This window comes from Aythya marila, assembly GCF_965140915.1.
Source record: "Aythya marila genome assembly, chromosome: 2".
Lineage (NCBI taxonomy): Eukaryota > Metazoa > Chordata > Aves > Anseriformes > Anatidae > Aythya > Aythya marila.
In genome coordinates this window covers 155,922,739-155,946,382 of record NC_139043.1, presented here as the reverse complement: position 1 = coordinate 155,946,382, position 23,644 = coordinate 155,922,739, and the positions used below count along the sequence as shown (strand labels likewise).

At 51.8% G+C, this 23,644-nt stretch overlaps 1 protein-coding gene across 1 annotated transcript in view; it reads left to right on the top strand.

The window, feature by feature from the left end:
- Positions 1–23,644, top strand: part of ZC3H3 (zinc finger CCCH-type containing 3) — a 121,715-nt gene that overhangs the window by 64,395 nt on the left and 33,676 nt on the right. Inside the window, exons 5-7 of the mRNA XM_082752270.1 lie at positions 13,219–13,412; positions 20,634–20,718; positions 22,621–22,779. Of these exons, the coding sequence (XP_082608396.1) occupies positions 13,219–13,412; positions 20,634–20,718; positions 22,621–22,779 (438 nt within the window). The remainder of the gene's footprint in view (positions 1–13,218; positions 13,413–20,633; positions 20,719–22,620; positions 22,780–23,644) is intronic.

The following is a 23,644-nucleotide window of genomic DNA, read 5'->3' as shown; positions in this document are numbered from 1 at the left end:
GTTTTGTTTCTAGCACATTGTCTTTTTTTGCCCCTTAATCCCACCACCGAGCCCCCGGCTCCGGGCATCTCGGCCCAAAACCCCAACGCCTCTCCCTGTGAGAGCGAGCCGAGATGAGGGGGCTCTCAGAATCATCTTTGCGTGGTCCGTCCGAGCAAATATTGGGATTTCTGGTGAGATTTCTGCCTCCTTTTGGAGCCGGGGAGGATCGTTGGGAGCCCAAAGGACTACGAAGGACGTAGCCCATCCTCCCGGAGCCCGGGGCGCCATCCCGTGCCCTCTCCTCCTGAACTCCTTCCCTCTACGGCTGCAGCCAAGTACCACCAGCTCCCCTCGAAATGGATCTTTAAAAGCGTCATCTTACGGAGATTTTTACTTCCCGGCGTGTTGTTTATTAGGCTCTGAAAGGGGAAGCTTGTAACGCGGCCATTGATCGAAAATACCGATTGAAGGGATGGGAGCCCATAAAATCGGCCCCGACCCTTTAATAATGGAGCGATATCATTTGTAACGGAGGCGATGCAATTAGTATTGCATCCCCTGGATGGGTGCCTTTGAATCATTTTTATACCTTGCAGAGTCCACGGAGCCCGGGCAGGCTTCCTCGGATCAGCTGCCCGGCGAGCAGCCGATACCCCGATGCTCTCAAGCCTCACCTCTCGTACTTCTGCTCCCGAGTGGATCTCAAGCCTTTAGCCGTGTATTTCTGTGGGTTTATGGATAAAATATGCATGCACACGGTTATAAAATATGTATGTGTATGTGCTCACACAGACAGAGCCAACGCTTGGATTCATACGTTTACTGCCGGGATCGTTTCATGTAGGGCTGCTCCGGATGCTTCCTGAGCCCAATTTTTGGGGTTCGGCTCCTAAAAGGTGCCCAAAAGCCCCAATATCAGCTACATTCATGGGTCCGTAACACTTAGAGAGGTAAGCCTGGAGGAGAAACACGAGCTGATTTCTTCCTGCAGACAGCAAGGCAGCAAACCCGATTCTCTTGCGGGGGAAGAAAACAGGAGCAACACTTGGGGGATATTTTTTGAGCCCTAAGAGGTGAATTAGCTTGAATTTAAAATGCAGTTTGGGCATTTCTCTATCCCTAGCAAAGCAACCTGCTATGGGATGTGGTCCCCGTCCCACCCAGGACCACCGGGTGGAGGAACTGCGGCAGCACCACTTTGTGGTGGATGGGAAGGGGAGCCAGAAAGAGGGGCCGGATCCGTCCCTCTCCGCCCGTTTGGTGGAGCAGAGACACGAACACAGCAGCAGGACGCTTGGTTTCCAGTTCTGCTTCTGCTTCTGTCTCTGTGGGCACGTGGATAAATCCCCTGCAGCAACCCAGCTCACCTCTTCCAGGCGTCCGGCCCCGCCGCGCCGCTTGCCTCCGAGCCCCACTGCCCGACTGAGTTATTAGTTGTCTTTAATTAAAACCTATCAGCTGCTCTTGCTGCTGCTGCTGCTGTGATTATTATTATTATTATTTCCCGCGTGAGAAAAAAAAAAAAAAGAATATTTCAAAAGGAGCCGTCTCTGGGAAAAGCAATTACACTGGTTTTGGTTTTTTTTTTTGGGAAGCAGGCGGGAGGGGAAAGCCTCGGCTGGGGCTGGGCTGCGCGTCTGGACGAGCGTTTCGGAAAATATTTGGGTTTTGGGGTTTTGCAGGTGGTGCAGGAGGCTCTGCTCGCTGCAGGATGATAAAGAGTAAGTATCACTTCTGTGCCTCCGCAGGAGGGTGTCCGTGAGCTTCCCGGCCCGTTTTAGGGCATCTCCGAGGGTGGTAGGACCGTGCCTGGGGGGGATGAAGCATTCGTGTCCCATCCCACGTGGGCTGGGATTTTGGCACACGGCGACTCAAGCGCTGAAACCGCTAACACCTGCCTGCCCCGGGAGCTCCGTTTCAGCTAATCGGAATTAAACCCTAATGAACTCCGTCCAATCGTCTGAGCTAATGGGGGTAAAAGGAATCTAATTAATGGGACAATGGTCCCCCCGGTCCTCCCGGTAGAATTAGTGATGTGCTGCAGCATTAGAGCAGCGGGTTGGAAAGCTGTGCATTAGGGGCTGTCAGCATTTCCATTCTCAAGCTTGGCTTAAGCGGTTTAACGGGACGCTGTCATGGGGTTTTAGGCTGAAAGTTGACCTACCTTGAAAACAGCTTCATCTGGACTATCACGTCTTCTGGAGAGGGTCTTTTGTCTTTTCTCCAGGCCACTCTTTTACAAGTTTTTTTACAGCGTTAGGACTTTACCGGGAAATTTTCTGAACTTTGGAAGGTTTCGGAAGATCCTTCAAGGACCCCGGGATCATGCCTTGTCCTGAAGAGAAGCCGAGCAAGGGAGCTTTGAGTTGGGCTTTCAGGTGAGCTGAGACCAGCTTTGGGTTGGGGTTGGACGGGAGGAGGACTTGCGAAGGATGGGAGGAGGTGTGCAACCACCTGGAGGCTCCGCAGGAGAGGCGTGCAAGAGCTGAAGCACACAGAAATGAAACAGCCGGGGAGGATGGAGGATGAAGGGGACCAGAAGTTGTGCATGAACAGGGCAGCATCTCAGAAATTAAGAAGCCAGCAGAGCAGCAGACTCAGCAAAAAGCTCCCTTTGTCCATACCCGAAGAGAAAAGTCCAACCTGGGGGTCACTGGGGAAGACACGGTGATGGCCTCAACCAGCAGCACCGTGCCCAAATCCCCACGAACCCAAAATTTAGCAAACGGTCTGACTGCAGGCGTCTTGGCCGAGCCCCGCTGGCCAGGAGGCTGCAAAAAGACCTGAGGTGTTGTTGGCCACGGCAAAATTTGTGGGTGAAGACGGAGAAGAAGAGGCCCCGTGATGCCAGGCAGCCTTTCGGAGAGCGAGCGCCACGAGAAGATGAGTGATTGAGACGGCAGCAGCTGTTTGCTTTCAGGGCTGATGATGAAACATTAATTACAGGCAGAGGCGGCATCCTGCCGAGAGTAATATTGCCCTGCTGGCAGCTCTGCAAAGATGCATTTATCTGGCAGAGCCGGGCACCTTCGCGCGGGCGAGGTGATGGGATGGGGACGCGGAAAGGGCAGGAGGAAAAAGGAAAAGTTGGATGGAAACCTGGTCACGGGGCTAGAAGAAGGGTTTGTGGCAAGGAATGAATCAGAATTGTCAAATATCCGAGTTGGAAGTGACCCATGAGGATTATTGACTCCAGCTCTTGGGTGGAACGATATCTCCCACAAGGTACGTGTGGTACGAAGGGGCCACCAGGACGTCGGGGTGGCTTCGGCCAATTCCTGGTGCTTTGGAGATGTAGCAAGTTGTAAGGCTTAGAGGAGAGGCCAGAAGTGATTTCAGGCCTGCTTTTCTCAGACATAGGTCCATACTCTTGTATAGGGTGGACGGAGAACCCGCAGTGATCTTGGGCAATCCTCTCCCTTCTTCTGTCCTTGTGGTTGGGAAGGGAAGAGCCGCGGCACTCCGTAAATGCCTCACACCTCGAGGCAAAACGGGTCGTGGAGCAGAGACACTTGTGTTTGCACACCAGGGGTGAAATTCGCCCTTGTGTGAAGGCCACGATGACCCCAGTGCCTCAGTGAAATCTTATTTAGCGTCGTTGTAGGGACAGAGCTTTTGATGCATCCGGTAACGTGTTTGATCTTAAAATAGGTCCGTGCCCGTAACAAGCTGGGGCTTTTCGCTTGTCCCTCTGTCACCAGCAGCTGATCGCTCAATTCCAGTCACATTAGAAAAGGAGACGCCAATTAAACTCTTGGCATTAGCGACGCTTTCAAATTTAACAGGAGAACTCTCTTGTTATCCCTCGAGTAATTAAGCCCTCAGTCGATATCCGTCTGCAGTAATCCCCTCCGGCTCTACCGGGGGGCTCTGCGGGATCAGCTTGGAGCCACCCCGCTGGTGGTGAGTCGGGATTCGGGTGATGGATGCCGTGCCTGAATCAGCTTCTGAAACACCCCACCCGTGGGTCCTTGGTCTTCCCGGCATCGTTAGCTGCCCCTTTTTTCATATTCTCATGTCCGATGCTCTGCTGCATTTGCAGGGTAGGAGGCTGTCATGCTTGGACCACCTTCCGTCATCATCCCGATGGGTTTTTCTTCTTTTCCTGTCGTCGTCCCAATGGGTTTTTCTTCTTTTCCTCTTCCCATCCCATCCCATCCTTCAGTTTCAAGCTCTTTTACCCAGTGCTGCTGGGTAAGAGCGTTTTCCAAGAATTTTAGCGCGTTTATAAACGAGAACGGGCCCATCCTAAGGGCAGTTTGCAACATTTCCATAAATTGCCTAAATACACAGTTCAGGCTGCGTGTGACACCGCCGGGAGCGGAGATTGCCGAGGCGGTAGAAAGCCTGTTGACGTGCGGCTGTCTCGCATAATCGTTGGAAATGAAGGGTCTGGAGAGGAAATGCAGTCGTTGGGAGGCTGAACATGTCACGGGACATTAAAGGTTATTTGCTCCTTTCAATTTGTTTTATTTTTTTTTTTTGCTGCTCAAGCCGTTAACCTCTCCGGTGCTCCTTGGCGGTTGTTGACCAACAAGCGACACCCGAAGTGGATACAGCCTCGGGGTAGACGTCAGCGCAGAGCCCGCCAGCTCTTTCTTTGCTCTTCCATTGAAAAAAAAGGGGTGAGATGTCAGGTGAGGCTTTGCCTGTGGTGAGATATGGCCCGTATAATGATTCTACGATCCCAAATCCTAGAATCATTGAGGTTGGAAAAGACCTTCGAGCTCATCTGCTCCAACCAGCACCCTACGACCCATGGCTAAAGCGTGTCCCTATCACTAAACCACTAAACCATGACCCTGTTTTCTGTCTGAGGTTGATCCACGCAGGCAATTGGGCTGATTTAACGAAAGCTGGGACTTTTACACCTCTTTCAAAGAGGAGGTGATGATCCTCCATGGCTTGAAGCCATTGGTTTAGTTGTGGTTTGCGTGCTCCCTTGCAGTCTCAAAGCCATCTAGGGTCGGTGGCAAGGGTGCAGGATGCTCTCGTTTGGTTTCCTTGGTTAGTTAAGCAGCAAACCTTTGTCCTTTGTCTTAAAATCTCTCTTTATTGCCCTGGGTTTCACCTTGATCACAGTTTGCTCTTACAGGAGGATGTTTTTAGGAGGAGATGGCCGTGCATGGACCTGCTCCCGGCCCAAGGCTCTTGGTTTCCTCCCCGCTTCCCGGCCCAAAGCTCAGTGAAGCCACGGGAGCAAACCTTCTCATAAGGACCCGTGCTGCCTTTTTTGGTGCTGTGACCCCCATCTTCACCTCCCCTGAATGAGCATCCCACCAGCTGCTTGCCTGGAGGAGCGAGGGAACGGACTTTGGGTAACTGGAAAATGGGCAACAAGGGAGCACGGCGTGAGCCCGATATCAGCGAGGATTTCGAGCCCTCCAAGCACTCCACCTCAAACCCTCTCTGACCACAACCAGACTGCCCTGAAAGGGCCTGATCCATCCCTGCTTTCCCTTCCCATCCCTCAGCACAGCAGCACGGAGGCAGATGCTTTCCTCCGCGCTCTCCAGGCTCTTTATCTTTAGCCCCGGGATGAATGGGGCTGCAAACAATAGCAGCCATTTAGCACATGGGAGTGATTTGGGGCAGGAAGAAGAGCAGTCCCTAACACGGCGATAAGCTCCTTGAAGGCGATAACAGCATCTTCTCTACGTTTTGTGAGATCTTGGAGTGATTTAAATGCCTACCTTGGCTCCTGGCTTTCCCTTGCCGTGCGGCCAAGGCAGCGTGCCCGGCGCGCCGCGGGGCTGCCAAGCGCGGTGCCTTGGCTGTGATTTTTTAGTTTGGGAGCTGCAGAGAAATGAAAGGGATGGTAAAAATGAAAGGGAAGGTGGGACTGAAAGGCATTTGAGAGAGAAATGGGAATAAATCCCGTGGGATTACAGTGTGTGGCCAGCCAAGGCTCTGGAGAAAGGGCAGTGTAGGACTTCCCTCTGCTCCCCCTTGGATCTCCTGGGGAAGGGAGGGCACGAGCCAGCTCCTGGCTTGCCCGTGGCTCACGTGGAGCCCAAACTGTATCTCCTTCTGCAGCCTTAATTAGGCTTTTTTTTTTTACAGGCCTAATGCTCCAGTTTTTAATCCCCAGCTCGGAGCAGGATTTATGGTGTTGGGCATGTTTCTGCCTCTGCCTCTTCTCCCAAGCTGTGTGGGTGGTGAGGGAAGACACAACGTGTTTAAAATATTGGCTGAAACTTGAGGTTTTGGATGGGTTTTGCAGCCCAGAGGGAGCTGCTGCTGATTGCTTGGGGTGATGTTGGGCTTGGTGGGGAGGGAGCTTGTGTTGGCTGCTCCCGGTTGTGGGTCCATACCCAAACTGGCTGCAGGGTGAGCCGATGGGTTTAGGGTCCAGAGAAAAGACTGGGGAAAAAAGGAGCAAATGCTGATGCTGGGAACAGGTGAGAAACCCTAAATAGCATCTGGTGCTTCTTCCCTTCTCCCATCAGCCATTCCCAGCCCAAAATGAAGGCTTCCTTGGTTCGTGCCATCATCATCTCTGTCTGGAGCTGCTCCCCAGTTACTGGCTGGCTCCTGGGGATGGAGGCTTTGGGATCTGCGTTTCCTCCCGCCTCTGTCCTCAAATCTTTTAGTTCCCAAGGTTTTGGCTCTTGCTGGTGCTGCCCCAATGCCCGCACTCTGCTGCTGGCTCCAAAACGTCACTCGCCATCCTATGGCTCAGTCCTGTCTTTGAAACAAGGATCAATGTGGCTGCTCCAGTCTTAACTTCATTTTGGGTGAAAAACTGTAAAAGCTTCAACTCTTGCAAGTATTCCCCATCAGTTTAGCACGAGCTTGGCTGTAAGTTTTACAGCCCTTTGGGAAGACACAAGAATAATATTTTTGTCCCCTGGTCTTTCGGAGTGAAATTGCTTGAGGAGGGAGCGTCTTCAGCCTGTGCAAGGGCTGGGAGGAGGTTTCACACCTAGGACAGGTTGGAAGATGGGGAAACCACACGAAAACAAACAAAAAGCCACCAACGGCCCTGCTTCGTGGGTATAAATCAAACGTTTCTTCTACACCATGAAGCCATAAAAATGACCGCGATGGTTTTGGTTGTAGGCTCAAGCCATGGGTTGAACAGCGAAGAAGAAATCCAGTCAGATAGCTTTGATAACAGCGTTGGCAGCAGCACACGGTGGAAGCCCAAAGCTTTTAAATAGATGGAGAAAATATTGAACAGTTGTGTGGTTTGCAGATGGTCCTGGTGGCTCGCGGAGAGCTGCTGTTGTGTCAACCCTTCTTCACCTGTGGCTATGTGGCACCGTCGCAGCTCGCGCTGATTTAATTGCTGAGGTTAATCAGGATTGAAATCCACGGGATGGAAACCCTTGGTTTAATATTATCTGTTTTTATTCCACGTCTTTAATCCCAGATGTGTTTCTGGAGGAACCCCTACTCTTGTGATTGAGAACTGTTACGACGCACGCGCAACTATTTTTCCTTCCTGAGTCAGGAGGATTTATGAAGTGGGCACATCTTTATTTAGGCAATTACGTGGCTTAATAGGCACTCATTGAGGTTCGTGATTTCTCTCAGGGTTTGAAAATGGTAAATGAGATCTGTGCTGGATTATTTTTTTCTGGAGATTATCACTGAGGTGCATGTGAATGGAAATTCAGATTCAGTTCAACTCGAGGAGTTTTTTAAAGCGTTCCTTGGGTTACCTGAAATGTGCTGGATGCACGGGAAGCCGACTCGAGCTTCTGAGCACAAATTTCTTAATGAGAACTGGTTGTTAAAAATAGAGGTTTACAGATCAATTAGAGTATTGCCGGTAACCACGGTTTGAAAGCTAGTGGATTTTGTATTTGTATACTGGAAGAAGACGTGTGCTCTTTTTCTTTTCAATTTGCAATCACTTTTTCAACCTCAAATATTCATTCTTCAATTGACTTATCCGAATAACCCGCATCAGGTTCTTCTTGTAAGTTAGGTCTTGAAATAGGAAGCGTTTCTTTGAGTATTCACGTTTTTACTTATAAGAAGATAAAGAAGAATTTAAGAAGATAAAGCGATAATGTTGATAATATCCTGAAAATCAAACATTTCAATGGAATCACTTGTTTTTTCCTGCAGATTTGGGCAGGTACACGAGCAGCAGGCAGCTGGGGATAGAGATGTTGCGGGTGATGGGGATGGCTTCCAAGGGGAAATGCTGTTGAAGCTCAGAGGCACATTTTGAAGAGCACTCGGAGCCTAAATCCTGTATTTTCTTTTGCTGTGTGCTAAAGAAGAAGGGTCCTGTGTATTTTTTTTCCACCATTTCTCCCAGATCAGTGCTTTGCCCCTCCTGCCTCGCCGGGCCCCGGAGCGCGCCCAGCCCCCGTGTGATCCGCTCTTTCCTCAAATGCCAGCATGCAAATGCGATTTCTTACTATGTAAGGATTACTTTAAAAATAAATAAATAAATAAATAAAAATAAGCTAAGCCTAAAGAAGATATCCAGAAGTAAAAGAAAACCATCCTGTAAGAGGCACTTGTATTGCCGTTAGCTCCGAGAAATCCTCTCCGTTTCAGCTGGTTGAAACGCCGTCGGGATGCTCTTCCCCTGCTCTCGGTTTTGTGTGAGATTTACGTGCATCAGGCATTTTCGTGTTTCGAATATAGGTGGGTTCGTGCCTGCTTCTGGGGGTTTGGATGAGATCTTCTTGTCCCTGCTTGCACGTGGGTGTTAAACGCAAGCGTCCACCGCGCTCCGGGGTGAATCGTCCTTGATTGCTAACCTCACTTCCCAAGGTTTTGGCTTGGAAATCTCCCTTTTTTTTATTTTTATTGGTCTTTATTTAAGAGGAATTGCATTTCAGTTGTGTCACGTGGTGGCTCCTGGCTGAAATCTTGGTGGTTTTGTTCAATTTTCGGCAGTTTTGCCGTGTTTGGAAGCTGCGCAGCCGCTGACCGTTGGGTTCCCATTGCCTGGCTGAGCCCTTTTCCCCTTTTCTCCCTCATTCGGTCCAGTTCTCGCTTTGGGTTTGCTGTTGGAAAAAATGAGACATGGGCTTCAGAGCACTTGGAAAGTCTTGCAGAAGAGACACGAAGAGTCCGCTTGGTGTTTAACCACGGCAAAGAGAAGAAGAAAGTCAAGACTTGGTCAAGACAGACATTTAGGAAGAGGTTGCGTGAAATCATCGGACTTGGACAAAGTTTCTGCTGCTTCGAGGGATGCATGGAAGAGCCCAAATCTCCAACTGCAGAGAGTTTTATTAGCCCGGGACCTGCACCCGTAACGTTTTTAGTGTAGGTGCTGAGATTTCGCCGTCGAGCCTGGCCCTGGTGTGGGCGCTGGACCCCCAACAGCCGCTACGCTGTTTTAAAACATTTTTATAGTGTCCCTCTACCCCCTTTTCATTAAAAATTTTCATTCCCCTGTCCACCCCGGGGTGGGGGAAAGACAACCCTCAACCTTGTGTAGTCAAGGTTATGGCGATAAATTCTGTAGCATTGTCACTTCTATTCGGAGTAAATTGGCTGGCCGCTTTCGGGCTGAAGGGAAGATAATTTGCTGTAGTATTTCAAATGGATTAGAAATGGATTTGAAGGGAAAGTTCATGCCTCCCATTACAAAGGCTAGAAAGAAGACTATCTTAAGGCACTGTTCACACTCTGGCCTTCATTATCCACGCTTAATACCTTTCCTATTTTCCAGCGTTAATGAAATTTCCTGCCGGAGCGGGTCTTCTGGATGGACGGGAGAACTCTTTAGATCCGAGGGCTTGTGCTGCAGAAAGGGAATTACAAGCCCCTCGTGTCGAGGGCCGGCGTATTCTTCAGGTCCTTGGCCTGGCTATTATCTCATTAATTTTATCCTCTCTTCTCAATACAGTTCATTTCCAAAGGCCGTCCTTTCCATTAGGGTAACAATTCAGCCGAGTGCCGTGACACCGCCGGGGATGAAAAGCGACGAGGGCTTTTGCCAGGCTCCTTGCCCTCCGTTGGAGGCCTCGTCCCCTTCTCCCGGCCCAGCGGTGGCCGTCCCCAGGTCGAGGTGTCACCTCGGATGCATGAAGGCGATGCTGGTGGCACGAGGACGTTGGGGTGACGCCACCGCGTGCGAGCAGCACCTGAAGCGGTCGCGGCTTTCCGTCTGCTTGGCCAATTCCCTTTTTTCCCATTCTTCTCCCCGGGCAAAGGTTACCCGGCGAGGTTTCTTTACAGAACATATTTTACCTTCAGTTCTGAATGGCCTAGGGCTTCTGGAAGTAAAAAACAGAAGTGGCCAGAGCTCACCCTAACGCGTGCGTCCAGCATCTCCAAGCCCGTGGCATCCCCTCTGCTGTGCGCTCGCATGGAGTAGGGCAGGTGCTTGGGGTTTTAGGGCAGACACTGTACCCAGCCTGGGGTACTTTGGGGTTTGGGATCTCTCCCCACAAAGGTTTGGGCCGTATCTTTTGCAAGCAGGGCGAGGACGGACAATAAAACTGCTGAAGCAGTGCTGCAACCTCCTGGCGCCTTTCGCTCCGTCTGGCTGTCTCCAGCAGGGGAAACAGCTGTAAAGGTTACTGGAGCAGATTACAACTCCTTTTGAGTTTTGATTTTTTTTTTTTTCTATTTTTTTTCCTCCTCTCCGTTAACTTTTTGAGTTTTTAGCACTGGGTTCCCAGACGAGGAACCAAGGGGTGCCAGGGCTGTCCCCGCTCCGATGCCCCATCAACCAGAGGGTGGAAGCGGAGGTGGCCAAGCCTCCTGTGGGGTCAGGTCTCGGTCCAGCGGGACTCACAGATGCTTTTTCTCCCTCAAAAATGCAAATTGGAGGACGTCTGGGTGAAGGCAATGCCTTCAGCTGCAGAAATCCTTGAAATTTCTCTGCAGGGGAGGGACGTGGGCCCCACGGTCCTGCTGCGCGCGTCGCCGCTCTGCTCCCGGTGCGCTGCCTTGTTCCTTTTCTTCCTCTTTTTTTCTAATATCGGTTTATAAAAGTCTAACGTGTTTTATAATCTGCTGCTCCTGCTGCTTGGCGTTTGCCAGCAGCTGCTTGTTCTCTGCTCACATACGAGGGGTCAGATGCCAGCGGGTAATAACTCTCGAGAAACGGGGACTTCCGAACGGGGGCCGCTGCGGCGCGCCGCCACTTCAGCGGTTCGAGTGAGCGTGGAAAAGTGAGAAAATAAATATCTGGAGGGTCTGGGGGAACAGTGGGAACGGTGGCTGATGCTCTACGGCTGTGACCGCTCCAGCTCTGAGCTGCTGCTTAAACCAGGAGGGATTTCCCCCAGCCTTTTATTTTGTACCCTGATGGTGATTTCTTTTTGGAGAAGCGCGCTGGGCGCAGGAGCGCTGCTCTGAGTTATCTTCTGCAGACCCCGAGGCAGAAGAGGAGCAATATGGTAACATCTGGGCTCCGTGTCTCCATCAGTAGGGTTCCCTTGGTGTCGTGCTGCGCTTTCTGGGTTGAAATTGAAGTAAATAAACCTCATGTCACCAACCGTTCCCCTAATGCGGCGTGCGTGCGGGGATTAGGGATACAGCCGGATCTTTCTGAGCAAGAAAACGCTCTGTTTCTACCCAAATCCAGGTTTGCAGCACACCCCGGAGTCACGGCAGCGGCCTGCAGAGGGTCACTTTTGAGCCATTTTCCTGGTTTTTTAGACAAACCTCTTTAAGTGGAATTTTGTGCTTGGTGTGCAGGGCGCCCGGCGTGGGAGATGCTCTGGTTGCTCGCAGCATCTCCCTGTACTCGAGACCTTCGAATATACTTTGCTGGTGGGCTGCAAAGAGCTGAAATATTTTTTTTAAACAGAATGCTGTTTTTTTACAGGCAGCTAATACCAAAACAGCCTTGCCAGGACCCGATGTGCCCGTGTCAGAGGTGCAGGGGTGCAGATCTGTAGGGGACCGATGCTTATAGCTCAATGGCACGCACAACGGGAGCGCAAAAACCATCAGCACCGAGCATCCCGTGCCTCCTCCTCCCTCGGGAAGGCTGGAGGGGCTCTGCGAGATGTGTGTGAGCTTCTTGAGGGAGATTTTCTTGGGGTCTCCATGGGCTGGGGCGTGCCGAGGTTTGCTGCGAGCTGGAGCGTTGCAAATCTGGGGACGCGGGGAGCTGGGGAAAGCCCTCGGGACCTAAAGTGCTCAATCTCAGCTTGGTGGTGCCGCCTTTTCCTGCTGCTTTTGCACAATTTCAGGCTCTTTGCTCATCTCCGGAGCAAGAAAAGGGGTTGCCCGGGGACCGAGCCCCGAGCACGGCTCTGCGAGGTCCCCATCCCCACCTCTCCGCCTGGCAGGAATTCGCCCGGCTCGGTAGCCAGTGGCAACAGCCCTATTAAATGAATCGGCTGTCACACTAAGCACCAAGAAATGTAACTATTCCATTTTACAATTCCCTTTTCTCTTGGCGGCACATGTTCATTTAAAGGTAATGCTCTCCGGGGTTTGCATTCTGCTGATAGGATAGCAGCCCTTAATTTACAGATAGTCGCCGCTTAATGCCCGCTTTATATACGTTCCCCTAATAGCATTACGAGCGTAGTTTGTGCTAATACCAAATTAGGGCTCTGATTTGCATAAACAAATTACTGTTTGGATTAGCGCTAAATGGCGAAGGCGACTGATCTCGGCGTAGATTTGATGGGGCTGCAACGCCTCTGTTTGCATAACGGCATCTGTACCGCAGTCAGCTGGGGGCGGGGGGCTCCCTGCGGGTCGTGCGGGGAGCTGGGTTTGGGGTTTTGGGGTTTTCGGGGGCAGAGGAGCCCTGGCCAGGAGGGATTTGTCCCCAGGGTGACGCTTGGGAAATTCCCAAAGGTGTCCTTCGCCCGTTGGGGACAGCTTGAGCACGTCGTGGTGATGGTAATGTCCCGGTGACACTAAAAATTGGGGCTGTACCACAGCTCCAGCCCCATCACTGCGGAGCTGGAGGGGGATTGTGTCCCCTTGGTGGTGTAACAGGGACCTGTGGGGCTGGAAAAGGGTCCCCAGAGCTTCCAGGGTCCGATTTGGGTCCTGGAATCCCCTCCAGGCATTACACAGGGACCAGCAGCACTCTAGGGCAGCTCACCCCATGCAAGGACATGGTAAAAACCCTACAAAAGACAGGCTTGGGGTGAAGCTGCCAGAACATCCAAGCCTTTAGAGCTCCATAAAGCTTGGCTAAGCTCCGGGAAGGTCCCACGGACCCATGGCTTCTTCCACCGATTCCCCTGGGGGATTGCCACCAATTTTCGCTCTCTAAAGCCTTTTTACCTCGTGATATCTTCCCGAATCTGTTCTCACCCTGCCTTTATCCTTCTCCTACAGGTCCCTGCTGTTAAACCAAGCGCGCCCCTCGCCGCAGGGCACCAAATCCCAGCCCGTGCCACCGGGCTGGAGGAGCAAAGGCTACCGCTGCATCGGAGGGGTGATGTACCGCGTGTCGGCCAACAAACTCTCCAAAACCTCCAGCACCCCCGGCCGGGGCAGAGATCTGAGCACCAAGAGCCCCGGCAGAGCAGGTGAGCAGCGAGAATTTCTCCTGGTGCGCACCCAAAACCGGCGGGACCCCGGCTTTGTGCCGGCGTCGGCTTTTAGCCGCTCGTCCCCAGGCTGCGTGGCTGCGGCTCGTCGCCTTCCCCCGGTTTGAGAGGATCCACCTCTCTCTGAGAACCCCGAGAAGTTTTTTTGGGGAAAAAAATCAGCTTTTTAGGAAGCGGAATTCGGAGTTTGCTTGCTCGGAGTTCGTTCAGCACCTGGCTTGCTGGGGTTTTGGGGTGCAGGGGAAAGAGGACAGCCCCAACCCAACGGCGTTGGGCATCCCATCGCTGCCACGGGGCATCCCCCAGCAGTTCATAGCAGAAAAATAACATAAAAGAAGCAAAAGCTTCGGGAAAGAGTTAAGACAACATAGTTTTTCTTTAACTCGGGCTTTGAGACACCCCGTTACGCTTTCTTTCTCCAACCCCAGTAAGGATCGCTAAGTCCTGGGCAACTCGCAACGGCACCACGAGGTTAAATCTATTTGATGTGCTCATCAAATCCCGTTCAATATTGACCTAAGAAAGCCGGGAGGATCGTTTTGAGGATGGAGCAGGCATTTTGACACAGTTCCTGGCTTTCCATTGAGCTTCGATTCAATTTGTCTTTTAGCTCCCCCGGTGCTTGACACCTCAAGTGCAGCTCTCAGGCAGGACCGGGTTTTCGAGCTGCTCCTGAAGTGGGTTTTGAGTTTTTACCTGGGGTCAAACGGTTTTGCTCCCAAACTGGTTATTCCTGGCACCCCCTGGGTACCGGTTCCATCAAACAGACCCACAAAAAGCAGGGTTTGGAGGCAAAAGGAGGGAGGGGAAACAAAAATGCCGTCAGCAGGAGGACTGAGCAGCTCCGGCAAGGTTGGAAACAGTGAAAAAAATAAGGAGCAAAAGGCAACAGAGAGTAAATAACTCCCCCGATGCTCACACGTGGCTGGTAAGGGGAGTGGGGGAGAAAATAGACCCATAGGGCTTCTTCTGGGGTCTGCGATCCTATTGCCTGTGAGCTCGGCTTTGGGGCTGAGTCCGGAGGAGGGTGGGCAAGGATCAGCCCTGGGAGGCTTGGAAAAAGGCTGCGTAAATCTCGCTTGGTCGTGGACCAAGCAAAGCTTGGCGTCAGCGAGGTCTGGGTTTTTTTTTGCACGAGCTTTGGGATAGGATTTTCTGAAGTGTCTGAATCCCTGAACTCCTGCTGCTTTTCCACGGGACCAGGCACTGCGGAGCGCTCCTGGAGACTTCTACGTGCTGCCGGGGGACGTGTTAAATTCAGAGAAATTGTAGGAAAATGGGGGAAATGGCATGAAAAAATGGGAAACCTTTTAACGGAGGTGAGACCTTTCGTAGGAAGCCTTTCCCAAACAGGGATCTTGAACATCCCGTGTTGAAAAACCTTGTTCCGACCTCTTTCTTTTTGTGTTTGGTGTTTTTTTTTCATTTATCTGCGTGGAGAAGTCCCTAAATCTGTGCAGCCACTGGGAAACGGCAAATTCAAGCTTAGGCAACTCAGCAAAGGCTGACGGGTTCAGCCTGCCTGTAAATATCCAGTTCTGGGCTGGAGAAATGAGAAACATTTCTGTTTCTGGCAGAAAACCACCCCGAAAAGTGGGGTTTCTGGCAGAGGGTTGGAGCTAGACCAGTGCCAGACACTGCCTGGTGGGGTGGCAGAGAGGTGGGAAAGGCTCCTGACAATTTAATAACTCGGAGTTTGCTCGTGGTGAGGTATAATTTTGCTGCTCACCCAAATTTCTTGGGCTGGCGTTTTGTCTTTTTGAGCTCCAGCTGCAATCAGAAACGCCATAAAGCCCCGAACCGGTGCCTCCAGCCCCTGGGCTGTGGGATCGGTGCTGGGCTCCGGTTTGGGGAGCCTGGAGAAGTGTTATAGCTGTTTCTGCCAGGATTTCCACGAAATGGGGGGAAAGGTCCCGGCGCCACAGCGTTTCCACGACAAATCTACAAGGGGAAGCAATAAAGAAACGAGCAGAGAGGAGATTGAAAGCAGCAGGAACAAAATGAAGGTTTGACGTGGGCTGGAGAGCAGCCCCGACCCCGCTATGGGCACAAGCTGCTGCCGTGGGGGCAGAGCTGTTGCAGCCTGCGATGTGGGCTCACTCCAGCGGGTTTTCAGATGCTTCCCGTGGGGAAATTTTCCCCTGCACGACTTCGACGGATGCCTGGAAAAGCCAGCAGCTCGTGCTCGTGGTGCTGGTGGCTGTCAGGACGCGCTGGCTCTGCCTGCTGGAGGGATGCTCGTGGCCGTCAACAGCTCCTCGGGTGTTAAGGTCTTATTTATCATCAGATTTTCCTTTTTTTTTGGATTTATTTATTTTTTATAAACTCGGAAGGCTTCGAGATCCCTCTCTTCTCCCACGACGGCCGAGCTCCCAGCGGTGGAGCTTTAAGAGGTGCTTCAGCTTCTCGCCACGTGCGCCCTAAATGCCGCCGCGGTGGCTTCGCGGCGGTGCCTCTGACACCAGGAGAGCGAATTATTTCCCAAACTCACGGCCGAGTTCAACCCTACGGGGCTGGGGGGCCTTTCCCAAATCCCAACACGTTCCCTCCCTCCATCCTGGTGCTTAACAGCTCTTCCTGCCTCAGTTTCCCCATTCTGCCATCGTGGCAGCGACATCCCTGCTGGCAAACGCTCAGCGAGCCGGCAACGGTGCTGGGGGCTTGGGGGAAGAATGCGCCCTCTGTGTAATGGGGCCGGGATTGCTCGATCCCATATCCCATTTGAGCTTAATCCCTTGGGGCTGGGATTACTTGATCCCATGTCCCATTAAAGTTTAATCCCTTGGGGCTGTGATTGCTCGATCCCATGTCCCCTTTGAGCTCGATCCCATGGGGCTGGGATTACTTGATCCCATGTCCCATTAAAGTTTAATCCCTTGGGGCTGGGGTTGTTCAATCCCACGTCCCCTTTGAGTTTATTCTCTTGGGGCTGGGATTGCTTGATCCCATGTCCCATTTCAGCTTAATCCCTTGGGGCTGGGGTTGCTTAATCCCATATCCCATTTGAGCTTGATCCCTTGGGACTGGAATTGCTCAATCCCATATCCCATTAGAGTTTAATCCCTTGGGGCTGGGATTGTTTAATCCCATATCCCCTTAGATCCTAATGGCTTGGGTTTGGGATTCATGAATCCCTTGGTCCCTCCTGAGCTCAGTCACTTGCCTTTAGGATTGCTCAATCCCCCTGTTCCTTCCATCTCACACCCTCAGATTTGGGATTGCGCCATCCCTCGGATCCTTTCGAGCTCAACCCCTTGGTTTTGGGATTGTCCGACCGCTCAGTCCCTCGGTCCCTTTTGAACCCAACCCCTTTAAGTTGGGGACTGCTCAATCCTCGTCCCCTTTTAGCTCAGCCTCTCGGGTTTAGGACCTGGTCTCCGCGACGTGCAGAGCTCGGGAGATTCTCCAACCTCCTCGCCACGCCTCCGCCGAGCCGGTCACGCAACAGCGCCGAAACGCTTCGTTAATTGAGCGTGCCTCGTTAAGAACCAAACGCCCGAAGCAGGGACGTGCTCGATCCTGTTGGGGTGGGAGGGGAAGCGTGCCCAGCTGCTCTCCCGCATCCCCTTTAACGTTTTTCCCTTCCAGAGGGCTCGTGCCGTCCGGGGAGATGAAATAAATCACCCCCGGCAGCCGCGGGTGCTGATCGCCTGCGACGCTTAGAAGCCGCTTAAACGGCTGCTAATTAAAGAAATAAATTAACCGGGTGCCGGCCTCGAAACTTTCGGTTCAGCACCCGGCGAAACGAATGGCATCTCTGTACCCACACGGCCCCAAAAAAAAACCAAACCAAATTAAAACAACAAACTAAAAAAAAACAACAAAAACCCAACAAATTACCTACATCACGCTTCTTTCCACGTTTCCACCGCAGTGGTGCTGAGGTCCCGATAAAGGGACCCCCGATACGAGCACTGAAGTCGTTCCTAAATAATTAAGCAGGTCATAATTAATCTAATCATAAATAATCATAATCCCTCTGCAATATTTGGGGCTGACCCGAACGCGGAGGAAGGTGCTGAGCGCCCTGCTCAGCGCGCGTTTGGTGCAGGAGGAGCCCTGGGGTGAGAGGAGCCGTGAGCTGGGTGCCTCGTGCACCCCGTGCCACGTCCTGGGAGCGCCGAGCTTGGCTCCCAGGCACAATTTGGAAGGATTTCAGGGGAAATCCTCCCCTGGAGGAGCGGGATTGGAGACCGGGGAGGGAACCAAGAGCTGCAAGCTGGGTTTGTGTTCCGGGGAAAAACATCAGGACTAAGGTAGGGGTGCTGGCAGAGGGGCACAGCCTCCACCCCGCTCATTTTAACCACCTTTGGCGCTTGGGGAGTCCATTCAGCAGGGCTGGGTTGTTCCTTTTTCCCCTTTTCTGCTCCCCAAATCCCAATTTTGGAGCGGGTAGAAGCAGGCGCCGCGGAAAAAACCGAGGGAGCGGAGCCAGGCTGCCGCGCTGCTCGCCTGCGGATTCCTTCAGAGCGAAAGGGAAAAAAAAAAAAAAAAAAAAAAAAAAAAAAAAAAAAAGTAGTTAGGCTGTAGCCCCTGCTATTAATCATAGCTGTAATCATGCATTTAATGAACATGACAGCTCCCGTTCCCTCCGGAGAGACGCGCCGAGCCTCCCGGCTGGGTTAGGTACAACAATCACTTCCCAGCGCTCGCCGTCACCGCCGGAGCAGGCAGCGTCGGCTGCGGGTGATGCATGGAGAGGAGCAGCCCCGTTTGCACGGGCTGCGTCTTCCCTTACAGATGATGCGCCTCAGCCCGGCTCGATCATTAAGGAAAAGAAGAAAAAAAAAAGAAAAGAAAAAAAAAAAAGGAAAGGCGGAGGGAGAAAAACACCTGTCCCTTACGCGGGGTATAAAATATCAAGCCTGACGCCGCCGTGCTGGGTGTAATCAGTTAAAAAGCCCTTAATGTGCAGTTCCTTGATGCTCTCCCCAGCAGCTTTTTTTTTATTATTTATTTCTTCTTTATTTTTTTTTTCCCCTCCTCTTGTTCCCTCTGCCTTCGCCGCCTTTCGAGCTCTGCAGCAAGGGACTTTTATAGGACCGGCGGCGCTCGGCCCCGACGCCGATGCTCTCCCCGGCGTGCCGAGGTCCTCTCGTGCGAAATCGTGTCGCATCTGAAGAAAGGACCCCGTGAGACCCCCCCCAAGATCAGAGTCAAGCCCTGGGGGCATGGTTTCAGCAATTTGTTCCCTTTAATCCAGAGCCTGCTGCCGTGCTCCCCGGGGGATCGCTCACCAGCACGTCTCAGCTCCTTTTTCTAAATAATTTAACCCCTCTCCAGCCCTCTTGTGTCTTTTTCTGCCCCAATTTCGCACCGTGTGGGTAACTCTGGTAATGCAGGGAGACCCCAAAATCTCCACCTTGCTTCCGTCCTGCTCTGACCTTCAGCACTTAACATCTTTTTGTGTCGCTTCGAAGAAAAACTTGGGCTCCTTGGCCCCTCCAACAGGGGTGCGGCGATAAATCCCCCTGCCTGCATCCCCTCGCTCGTTGCTTTGAGCACTTAAATTAATTTTTACGTGATGGAAAGGCTTCTAAAAACGACACCCTCCTGTAAATCCTAAGAGATGGAAGAGAGAAATGAGGCTTCGCCCCTTTCCAGGCTGCTGCGCGTTAACGGGCTCCGCGCGTAATTAGGGAGCTTCCGAACCGGTGCCATTGCGCAGCTCCTCCTGGGTAAATATTTAGGCACTTCCCTATTAGTTGGGCGAGGATTTCCACTCTGGGCGAGTAATTAGGAGGTTGGACAGCGTGGAAGCTCGTAGGAAGGGTTTCTTAGCCTGCTGCCAGGCTGCTGCCTCGCTGGATGTGGCCGGCACGCTGACCAGGCTCTTCTGCCCTGTGTTTTGGGATGGATGGGAGCGTTTCGCAGGCGTGCAAAGTGCCTGCAGGCTGCAAATTAATTCACAGCACGGTCACCTGTACCGGGAGACGTGCATTGCCCAGCCAGCATCGCACACGTTCAGTCCTCCCAGCGATTTCAGTGGTTTTAGCCAGCGAGCCTTCTTGCGGGAAGATTAAAGCTGTGCAAAAAAAATAAAATAAATTCAGCCGTGGATTTATTTTGGGTATATATACGCTTAAAACCCAGCTGCGTGAGACCGTTGCAGCTTTTATTTATTTATCTATTGATTTATTTTGTGCTTTCTCGGGCAAGGATGTGGCTGGCAGGTTGTTAAAACTAACTAAAAGGATGGCGCACGGGCACGGCAACGCACGCGTACCCAAGAGTCTGCTTTTCCACCCAGGGGAGCCCACTCCTGGGATAGTTTGAGCTTGTTTTAAAGATCATTAATGTAATTACAGAGGTCTGAGGGAGGCTCTATCCCGGCCCTAATAACCGGCTTTAATTTGGGTCTGTGTCCCTGCATCGTTTGGAGGGGCAGAATTGCTGGAGCGCGATGCTCTGTAGCACCTCTCGGGGAAGCAGGACCCCAGCTGTAAGCCAAAAAAACAACAGAAGAAAAAAACAAAATAATTCAGCAAAAGTGGCTCAAACACCCAGTTATTTTTTGGTGGCTGCACGAGGAAGACCCGGGCTTGCATCCCATATCAGGGCTGCCTGATGCCCTGACGGACGGGCACGTGCCACCCGTGCCGGCATCGCTCCCGCGCCGTCGCTTTTGATTTTCAGAGGGAACAGCTGGGGTTTTGCCGGTGCCAGCAGCCAGAGTGACAGCTCGAGCGAGGGGGGAGCTATCAAATCCCGCTCACTCACTCCCCAGCACGCCCGGGCTGGCAGGTGAGTGACTGAGGCGCGCTCGTGCCACCTGGAAAACCGCGAGCCGAGCCTTTATTTTCGCTTCAGTCTTCCCTGCGCCGCTCGAGGACGATTTAATTATGTGCACGCACGGGCTCCAGGCAGCTGCTGGGCTTCCCCGGGCTGCTGCAGGGAGCGTGAGCTGCTTCTGCCGAGCCTCCAAGGTTGCTCCAGTGCATGCGGGTTCCCCGGGGGGGGTTTCCCAGCAGGTTTGAGCACGGAGGAAAAGGGCACCCGATGGATTTGGAGCCCTTTTTGGCAGGGCTCGTCCTTGGTGTGGCCGGCACAGAGGTGCCAGCAGCAGGCAGGTCTGCAAAGAGCATCCTCAGCTCTCGGGGCTGCTGTCTTAGCCAAGGACCACATGAATTCCTGCTGAATTTCTCGCTTCGGAGCAAATTGTCCTGAACGTGCCTGTGTTTCTCTTTCTGTTTCAAACAGTGAGGTTGAGCGGGACGCCCGGCGGTTCTGGCTTCTCCCCATCTGGTATCCTGAACCGATCCACGACGAGCCGCTACATTGCCAGGTCTGTACCCACGGGGAGAATCAGCACATTCCCCCTTCTGGATGCTTTATGCTCAGGATGGGGTCAAAAACTTGGCACGAGGCTGTTTCACCGGCTCTTTGTTCGGTGAAGGACCGAAGCACCGCTGGTTTTCCCCCATCCTCTGCCACGAGATGGCTGTAAACTCAGCAAAAACCACTGGTTTCTGCTTTGAAAGGTGCTCTTGAAAGGGTGTGAAAGGTTTGTAATGGATATCAGCACCTTTCTGCGGGCAACGAACGCCAAAACCTGCTCCAGCCCTCTCCAAAAGTCCCTTTTTAAAACAACAACTGCATTGTTCTCGAGGGCAGCAGCGTCACCGTCACCTGAATCGCAGCAGTTTGGTGTTTTTTCCCCCTGATCCAGAGAATTTCATCCCCATTCAGCCCAGAAAACTTGCAGGTTTTGCTTCTTGCTGGCTCTGCTGAGCTGTTCCAGCTGGGAACCAGTGCTCAGCCCCTGCAAACTGGGAACCAGTGCTCACTGGGTGCTCTGCCCCTGCAAACCAGTAACCTCCAGCACCAGCAGGGAAGCACCCCGGGCACAACAGCACATCGCTGGTGCTCAGCACCCTCCTGACTTTCCCATCGCCTCGCTTCTGTGCCACAGATGTGCCGCATATCATCGCGTCCTTAAGCGTGAGCTCTCGCAGACAAGCCCTGCTTAATTGTAGTAGACTGAAATTTATCCCCGAAGCGTGCTGGTTCCAGATGTCTACGCAGACATAGTGCCAGATCCTGGCTATATTTTATCCTCTCCTATCATTTATACCAACTGATTTAAAACCTGCTGTCAAAGTTGATCGGTGGTGGAGTCCGAATTCAGCGCTGGCCACTGAGGTCCACGTGCCAGTGGCCTGGCTGAGTATCTCAGGTAGCCACCGTGTTTATCAATATCATAATTTCAGCAAGGAAAGACTCTTTTTTTATTCTAAAACCTTATCATGCTATATAGAGGGGCTTTCACGGTCAGCATTTTGGCTGCATGAAGTTTTCTTAACTGGAAAGCTGCAGTTGGTCAATACAGAGGTAAAAATGTACATTTCCCCCCTAAAATTGTTGCCTTGAGTGAGTTTATCATGGGTAATGTTACTGTGACCCTTAGGACTTGTGCTGATGTACCCCCTGAGTTGCCTGGTGTTTGCAGCCTGTGCTGCGTGAGCCCAGCACAAAAAAAAGGATATTTTTTGTCTCACTGTGCTCATAAAAACTGCACGGAGCTCTCTCCATGCTCACAAAGTCATTGGAGATGGTCATGGTCACAGAGGGATCCCTGAAGGTCTCTGTAGGGGCTCTGGCACCAAAGGGACTCTCATCCTTACACCGTATCTCTGAGGAGGTCTGGTTCCACGTTTTCTGCACCATCCCATAAACAGTCACAGAGGACAATAAAATCTCCCTTTTATCTTCTCCTGGGTGAGCAAATCAGCTCATGGCCTCTGCTCCAGCCCCAGCTGTCCTGGTGGCCTTTCACTGGCCTCGCTGCCATCCTCTACTGTCCGTGTTGTCCTGGGAGTCCCAAAGAGGGCCTGGTATGCCCTGGTGATCCCACAAGTATCAAGTAGAAGGGGTTTATCCTCTCCCTCATCCTCCCAAATGTGGTCTTGCTTGTACAGCCCAAAACGTGATTGGCATCATGACCTCTTCTACGACTGGCCTCATCTTGCAGATTTTTAAAGCTTCGGGGTGAAGTTGTCCAAAAGTCACCAAGAGCTAGAGCTTATGGCCCGGTACAAATTTTCTAAATATCTCCCTCCCTTTTCAAAGTGGAACTTCGTGCTTCTCTGTGATTTGGGTGCAGTTGACCTATTTTCTCTATGCCGTTCTATGACGTTGCGTTGAAGTTGGAAGCGTTACCACAACCTGTCTGTCTCGCTCCGTTTAGCCGTGCCGTTCAGCGGAGTTTGGCCATCATTCGTCAAGCCAAGCAGAAGAAAGAGAAGAAGAAGGAGTACTGCATGTACTACAACCGCTTCGGCAGGTGTAATCGCGGGGAGAACTGCCCCTACATCCATGATCCAGAGAAGGTGGCCGTCTGCACCAGGTATGGATGGATGCTTTGAGCATCCACGTTGCTTTGAGCCATCACTGGGTCAGCAGATGGCTTCAGAGCTTGCTCATTTGGGGAAAAATCCTGATAATGGAGATGTAAGAACATGAGAATTGCTGGGTTGGGTCAGGCCCAGGGTTTGCCCAGTGCCCTAGGGTTGGAAGGTGCCTTCAGGAGGAGAATGAGATGAGGTTCACAGAGGACTCTTTCTTTTTTTCTGGGATCTCTCAGCTTCTGGCAGTGAAACCCTGCTGCCTGATAGGGCTTGCAGTCGCTGGAGGTTGCCACCAAAGCATCTTGTAATAGTCAGCAATTCTCTTCTTTCGAGAATGGATTTTGTCCTTTCTTTAATGTGTGATGTTTGTGGCAATGGGTTGCGTAACTGAATTGGGCTCTGCGTGAAAAATGCCTCCTCAACTGCCTGCCTGACTGCTGCGTTAGGCACCTCCTCGTTCATGAGAAGAATAGGATAATTCCCTAATCGCCTTCTAGGCACCATTTATAACTCTATATAGTCTTCCCTTTCTATCCAAGCTTGTCAGACAAGAGAATCCTGATCTATTTAATCTCTTCTGGTGTTTATTTTTTTTTTCTTTTCTGAATTTATGCAACATTTGAGACCTATTCATGCTAGTTAAACATCACATTAAGACTCGAAGTTAAGTATACATGCTTTAGGTATTTGGTGCAGCTTCTAGGAACTACAGAAATATTTACTTCACAATTTGGAGGTGGATGCCACCACCTGTACACTTATGCCTGCCAAGTAATCATATCATACCATAGTGCAGAAGAACTAAAAAGATTTCAAAAATTGTAGTAAGAACCTGTAATAAGATCAAATCAACATAAAAATATA